The sequence below is a fragment of the Montipora capricornis genome, chromosome 9 (assembly GCF_036669925.1).
Source record: "Montipora capricornis isolate CH-2021 chromosome 9, ASM3666992v2, whole genome shotgun sequence".
Taxonomy (NCBI): Eukaryota; Metazoa; Cnidaria; class Anthozoa; order Scleractinia; family Acroporidae; genus Montipora; species Montipora capricornis.
This window is the reverse complement of record NC_090891.1, coordinates 21,876,319-21,883,818: the sequence shown is the minus strand read 5'-3', so window position 1 is coordinate 21,883,818 and position 7,500 is coordinate 21,876,319. Positions and strand designations below refer to the sequence as shown.

Sequence of the window (7,500 nt, the reverse complement as noted above, 5' to 3'; positions counted from 1 at the left end):
AATGTTCATTCCGATTTTCATTTCTCTTCGATAACCTTAGAAGGGATTCTCTGTGATGGTAGGCATACATTACAGGTATGGCAGAAGCGAGTTACGGTGTTAGCTCAAACTACTTACAAACGCACAGACTGTTCGTGGTAGACCCAACTCAAAACACGAAAATGAGCGTGCAATTCGAAAGGGGTCGTTCCGCGAACTCTCTGCAAATATCTCAAATGTTGCTATGAAGCTCTTACAAGTTCTAAAGAGATCAGTTGAGCAGTCGTTGAATACAAAATATGTGCAAGCTATGACTAGCAATGACAGAAGTACATTGCGGAACTTTACTCGAAATTTTGATGCGGACGGGTGCAAGCTGATATTTTATAATCAGCATAATGGCACGGAGGACAACAACGACAACAAGAAAGCCGTCATGTTGAATGAGAGAGAAGCCACTTACCGAAGCGAAGATGCAAGTAACTTCTTTGATTTTACGACAGTCATGATCATTATTTCATATATTTTGTGCAATGTATCAAGTGCATAAGTTTTCTGTGTAATCGTGTACGTTCGCATATTGTATACGAGTGCGTTACCAACACGAGCAATGTTGACAATGTTGAATGTCGTGGGAAAATGTGATGTACTAGGGGGGAAGCGAATTCCCACATCCACTCTTTGACCTCCTTCCGCGATGTCGTTTTATCGTGTCAGCGTTCGCTCACAACATTAATAACGAACCAACGGGAGGGGGGGGGGGGGACATGTTCCCTTGATCCCTTAATCTTTTTGGATTTTATCCGTTGTTCCCCATTAATTAATAAAACCCCTTGTTCCCAAAAATGTTTTTAGCTCACGTTTCCTTGATCCCGAAAATTTTTGCGCTGTTCCCTTGATCCTCAAAAATGTTTATCGTTGTTCCCCATATTTGTTTGCTTGTTTTACCTTTCGATTCACAGTAGAAAAAATAGCTTTCGAACCGCCTCTTTCGTCTCCTTGGAATTCGCTCATGCTGTACTTCATCGACTGTCGTTTCTGTCATCTCAACTGATTCAGCTGCCTCTGTGACAGTGACGACTTCAATGGTATGGTGAAGCACATCAAGGAGAAGGATAAGATCATCTTCTTAAAGCTCTAAGGTATCTTCACGGTAGTTATAGCAGGTTAGGACACAAACATTGTTGCTCACATCGACATATCTCTCTGCATCTTCTGTCAACAGCACTGGACTGAAAGGATCTTGAATGAACACTTTGGCTTTCACCCTCTTCATGCCAACACTCACATTCTCTTGCAGACAGGCCATTATGAATAATTGACGAGTATCACTGGAATCAGCTTTAACACAGACAATCTGGCTTAGTTTGTAAAAAGTCTCTGTTGTTTCACCATGCGGCACTGGGACTGCCGATGCTTCACTCAGCATTGTGAAATCTAGGGGCTGTACAGTCAGAGAGTCAGCTGCATACAAATTTATGGTCTGAGTTCCTGGATTGTCCTTTGCTGTTTCGCATTGTTTACTGGGGGACACTCTGACCATACATTGCTCTCCAGTTCCTCATTTCACTCACCTGCTCTTCAGATAGTTTGTGCGCCTTTGGAGGGCATTACTTGGGTAAATCCTTGTAATATGTGGTGGTGAAAACCTGTGAGTAATAGGACTTGGGAGCTGTGAAGTAAGCAAATGGTGTAAAGCATTGCCTCTTCAACCGTTCTTTGATTGCCCTGCTGAATCTGTAATCGAATTCAAGCTATAGGGGCATGTCAGTCGCACCTCACGGACATCTGCTGTTTTAACTTCAAACACCTTCACTGAAATGAACAAGAATCAACTGGACCATATTTAAGATTTTTACCATTGTGAGTGCTTACTGCAGGAAAAATGTTATAACAAGTAAGTGAGGCCAGGTTGACACCTAAAAGCTAAATAAATAGACTGAGTTATGTCAGTTAATTTTTGGTTATGAAAATTGCTTGCAATCAACTAATTTAACTTTTTTTCAATATTGTCACCATTGAGTGGGACAGGCTGTTTATGTTAACACATGCATGGATTGGTCACATGCATGCAAACATGGAACACTGATGAGAAAGTTGCTTACCAACAAGTTCTCTGATCTTTGAAGTTGAATTTTTAAATTTGGAAAGCAGTTATCCCACTGTTCTTGACTGTCGATAGAAAATATCCTGCCTTTAGGCCACTCGGACAATATCGGTGTAAAGTCTTTCGCTGAAGCCTGAAGCTTCAACTTTGTAATGTTCAAAGCGGTGCATTTGTCCTTGATTCCGTAAGCTTTCTCCAGGCGCTTCAAAACGGTTGAAAGAATCTTATCTTCAGGTAAATGTAGCCCAAGTTCAAAGCTCCATCTCTCCGTGGGCTTTTCCTGCCCATTGTGGTATATTGCTCCAGTAACTGGTACACTGTACTGTACTGTGTCAGTTTCCGCCATCTTGAATTAGGTATATACTTTGTGCCACATGATAAAACAAACATTTCCAAGATTCCTTGCACAGTTCGTAACAATACTCAAGAAGGTAACAGATTTTATATTTTAGGGGCGCGCAAAGTTATAATATATTATTGAAAGTAGATCGGTTTTCCTTTGTTCCCAATAATCTACTCAAGAGTTTTCTTGTTCCCTGAAAATAATTTGAAAAGATCCCCTAGTCCATACGAATAAATGTTCCAGTTCTCTTGTTCCCTAAAACCCATGGAAGGGGCTCATACATGTGTGGTTCAGGCTAGGGTTCTCCGTTTCAATAGAATGTCTGTTGAATTTTCGAGAGATTCGATCATTCCCGGCGCAAAATTTGACGTAGCTGGAGAGAAATTCACGCTTATTGAAAAGGAAAAACAATTTATTCTGGAAAACCTTTCCGAGGCACGCATAGAAAGTGCTAGCAATTATGGGTACGGTTTTCTGGAAGGAAGAACGGGAGGAAGAGTTCCTAGAGCAATTTACAGCGTTAGATTCCACGTGTTTTGTGCGATCAAAGACATCAGTCACGGGCAAGGATATTGAAATCAATAAGGAGAGCGGATTTCCGAAAGCATCTGGAAAACGTACGACTGATATACAAATGTAAATGATACAGAGTCAAGCTCTTCGTTAAACTTAAATCATATGAATTACTCTCGCTCTAAATCGTAAGTGATACTCCAAACCCGATACCTTCATTGAATTCTCACAATCAAATTGAAATCCTACATGACTGGGGTCACTTTATGATAAGGAGAGAGAATAAATATTTACCGGGTGTCACGCAACGTCCGTTCACTACAAGCCTCCCGTTCCGTTTTGTGTGTGGGTGGGTGGGTGTTAATACAGGGAACGTCCGGATTAGATCAGGAAAGTGAGACATTTTGAAAGTGCAAATGACCTTTTTTATGAACGATCTTAGACATTCTTCGTGTTTGGGCAATTTTTTTTCGTTCTAGTTCAAGCTTTATTTGAGCAGAAAGGTGGCAACCTTCCAATAGGTTGCCTACCACATCCATTTTCCGTTTTGAGCGCGGAAACATGAACATGTCTGCACGGACCAGTGGCGGTAGTGAAGGGAAGCTATTTACGGTTGCATAAAGGCCTTAATTTCTCCCTAAACACCATGACTATTACACTTTTTACATTAACCTGGAAAATCAAGGTTTTTCCTGTGGTAAGAACAGTAAACAACTGCATCTCAAGAGATCTTGAAAATTTAATCCGATACTTTCACATTGCTTCTGTTTGTAATCCTGAGTCAGGGATAATTCTTGTAAATATTTTGTTGTCAGTTTTTTTGCTTCTCACTCCATCTGACTGTTCATATTAATACTTCATTTTAAATTAATTTATTTATTACAATTTAATGGAATATTTACAACAAATAATAATAGTAATGAAAGAGAAAAAAAAGCCATAAGGATAATTTGTAAAAGAGTTGCGTGACCCCATATAAAAACAAATCACCTCATAAAAATTATAAAAATTGCAATAAACTCACTAACAACTGTAATAATATTTACAATTTTGTTACAAATTTAATAACACTAGCTTTAAACTTGTCAACATTGCATGCCGAACGGACCTCAAGAGGCAACTGTTCCATTCATGCACAATCCTACAGGGGCACCCAACGAGAATATAGTTCAAAACCACTTCAATGTAGCATTGTTAAACGTATTTTAGTATTTAAACGGTAGATATAGGCATATCCCCTAAAAATGTTTCATCTTTTCGGATTTCTAAGGTGAAAGTCTAGTGATCCGAAAATTATAGGGATCATCTTTTAGGTGTTCGAAAATCCTAGGAGTCAGGCTGGCAAGCAAGAAATTTCACAACAAATGTTCCGAAAATAAGTTCTAGATCTTAAATCGTCTTCCGAACACGTGTTTTACGAAAATTGACGTTGGGTGCCCCTGATCCTATAAAAGTAACTGTTTTTAAGTATGTTTGTCCTGTCATATTTCTTTTTTAATTATTTAGTGCCGAAATGTCTCGGTAACTAACGGTCCCCTTCGCTATAAAAATCTAAGAATTGAGAAAAGTCAACATCTAAATGGCCATTGAGAGCCTTAAACAAGAAGGTAACATCGACAAAGAAACGTCTTTGCTCAAGAGTTAACAGATTGAGCTTACTTAGACGGACATCGTATGGTTCATTCGATTTTAAAATGAACCTAGTTGCTCTACGCTGAATTCTCTCCAGTTTGTTTACGTTTCTCTTGGTGAACGGACACCAGCGTAGTATTCCAGATTCAATCTGACAAGGAAGCAGTACAAGGTCTTTAGAGTAGATTCATCCTTGAGATCCATGCACGTTCTTTTAATTAAGCCTAACATTCTGTTTGCCTTGGCAGTGATCATATCAATATGAGAGTTCTAGGATAAACCGTTGTCAGTCAGTCTTCCTAAATCTTTTAATCTCTTGACCTCCACGAGAACTGTATCACTCAAATGCACTCTGTTGGTAAAGGGCACTTGATTGCACTTGAAATCCATCAGGTTGCGTTGATTCCAATGGTAAAGTTTATCCAAATCGTTTTGGAAGAGTATTTGATCATGATCACAGTTTATTGCTCTAAACATTTTGCTATCATCAGCATACAAAGCTATTGTGATTGCAGAACAAACTACATCGGGTAAATCATTAAGTATAAACAAAACAAAAAATAGTGGCCCAAGAATAGGACTCTGCGGTACACCAGAGGTGATTTCTGTCAAAGAAGATAAATAACCATCAATGACTACTCTTTGTCTTCGATTACTAAGGTAATCTTGACACCAGTTCAGCAGTTCCTCAGAAATACCGAACTTACAAAGCTTTTGCAGTTAAGGCCTGATGGGCCTTAAAAATGAATGTAACGTAGATGATGTGAACCATGTGACTGTCCTTGAAGAACGAGGAATAAAAAAAATTGTCGCCCTACATTCTGTAGTTTTGCCGCTCGATTTAGAATCTTAGATGTTTCCAATTTAAGCATTCTTTAACCACTTGCTTGTTGTATTCAAGCTGCGTAGAACATGACATCGGTCCAGGGGTCCGTTTCTCGAAGGTCCCGAAACTTTACGGGCCATTTTCGGGTGTCACATTTCCCTTTGTATTTCAAGAACGGAGAGGATTTAAGTCGTCAAACTTCACACTAATTTTTCTTTTTGTTACCTTGAAAACATGCCAAAAGATCGGCTTTCCAAAATAAGCGGTTGCCAGTTTCACAAATGGCCCGAAAAGTTATCGGGACTATTCGAGAAACGGGCTACTGCCCTGTCATCCTGCATTTCAGTTATTAATGTTGTGAGCGACCGCTGACATGATAAACCGATATCGCGGAAGGGGGTCACAGGGTGGATGTGGGAATTTGCTAGGGGAGGCAATGCACCCATTTGTACATCATCAACATGATGGCGTAGTGAAAATAAAATAAAGAGAGGAATTGAGATCACGTTATGCTAAGTTTGTATATTGTAATCATAACCGTGTTAATTGTACGTGAATGCCATGTATCGAGACGTCGTGATGATTCGCGAAACCTAATAGGATTCCTGTGAAGAAGCTGAAACGTCTGTCGCAGAAAAGCAGAAAACTGAGGGTATTTGTGTGGAAAAAGACTCTCAAGATCACTCCTTTTTCGTCAAAACTTCATGGTTACATCAGTTGCAGGCTGAGAAGTCAAATGAAAAGAAGGCGAATAATTCAAGTTGATAATTATTGCCAGTTATAAATTTCGTCAAACACGACGTTTGACTTGCTTTGGAAAATACACTAGGACACGAAAACGCGTAAATCTGAAGAAATATCAAGTGTTGTACACATGCTGTGGACCAACGAGTTTGTACAAGAATGGTGATCATAGACGATGCTGTGCTAAAATAAATCTATGTAATGACATAGAAACAAATCCTGGGCCTCCAATGAATAATATTGATCCATCCTGGACAGTAAAGGCACCATATAGTCAAGGTGATATTACAGTATTTGGTGCGAATGCTGGGCAACGATACGTTGCTATGAGTTTGTGTGCTTTGATTTATAATAATATCAAAGGAATTAATTCATGTAATGACCTGGTACAAATTATGGAAATCGGTAATGAATTGTATTCTACACTGTCACAATGTACAGGGCAGGTGTATTTAATGCAAACAGAATTACCAGCTATGATTGCTATGTCTGAGAAAAATTACCAGCTTAATTAAAGTAAAAGCTACACAGGTAATCTACATAATAGTGATTCAATAATTGAGGGATATCAGTACAGTATACCTATAGACAGTGCATTTGAATTACTCTTGTCACAAAATTATTCTTCATTTATTCTGACAATAGGATGTATTGGTGTTAGTATCTATCATACTGATAATGGGAGTTATAAGATTTTTGATTCTCATGCAAGAGATGAATATGGTAGAGGCCATCCCCAAGGTACATGTGTACTACTAGAAGTACCCTCCATTCAGGGATTAGTACAGTATTTCCAGGCTATGATCCTTAGCAGCACACGTGTGGCCACAGCCCGACTTACGATCGTAGATCATCTTGTTGTATGGAATAAAACACCAAAAAATGATCTTTGACTTTGCGGGACCAAGCGAAAAATCCCGAGCGGGCAGTATAGCTCCATCTTGCCCGCTCGGGTAGCCAATCACAGCGCGGGATTTGGTTCATTTTGCCCGCTCACGGTGCTAGTCATATAATAAAGACTAGAGTTGTATCCTATCGTGTGATGAAAATGTTGAAATGGACGCTAAAGATTAAAAAAGTGTCCATTTTTGGTTTATACTTTCAGATATCGATGATTGTGTCAATCAAACGTGCAATAATGGGGCATCATGCGTAGATGGCATCAACACTTACTCCTGCAACTGTGCAGCGGGATTTACTGGAGCACATTGCGAAACAGGTGGGTCAAACACCAACTGAACTTTACAATAATATAATAATCAAGTATTTCCCTTTGTCTCCCTTGTGATAACGTAGCACGCTACCTCACACCTATCATCCCACTATATTTCCGTTTCTAGATATCGACGAATGTGC

General features: G+C 39.3%; 1 protein-coding gene and 1 pseudogene across 1 annotated transcript in view; one reads left to right on the top strand and one right to left on the bottom strand.

The window, feature by feature from the left end:
- Nucleotides 1–2,432, bottom strand: part of LOC138016264 (uncharacterized) — a 9,987-nt pseudogene extending 7,555 nt beyond the window's left edge.
- Nucleotides 1–7,500, top strand: part of LOC138016692 (von Willebrand factor D and EGF domain-containing protein-like) — a 135,381-nt gene that overhangs the window by 98,627 nt on the left and 29,254 nt on the right. Inside the window, exons 21-22 of the mRNA XM_068863885.1 lie at nt 7,250–7,363; nt 7,485–7,500. The exon at nt 7,485–7,500 is cut by the window's right edge and continues 98 nt beyond it. Of these exons, the coding sequence (XP_068719986.1) occupies nt 7,250–7,363; nt 7,485–7,500 (130 nt within the window). The remainder of the gene's footprint in view (nt 1–7,249; nt 7,364–7,484) is intronic.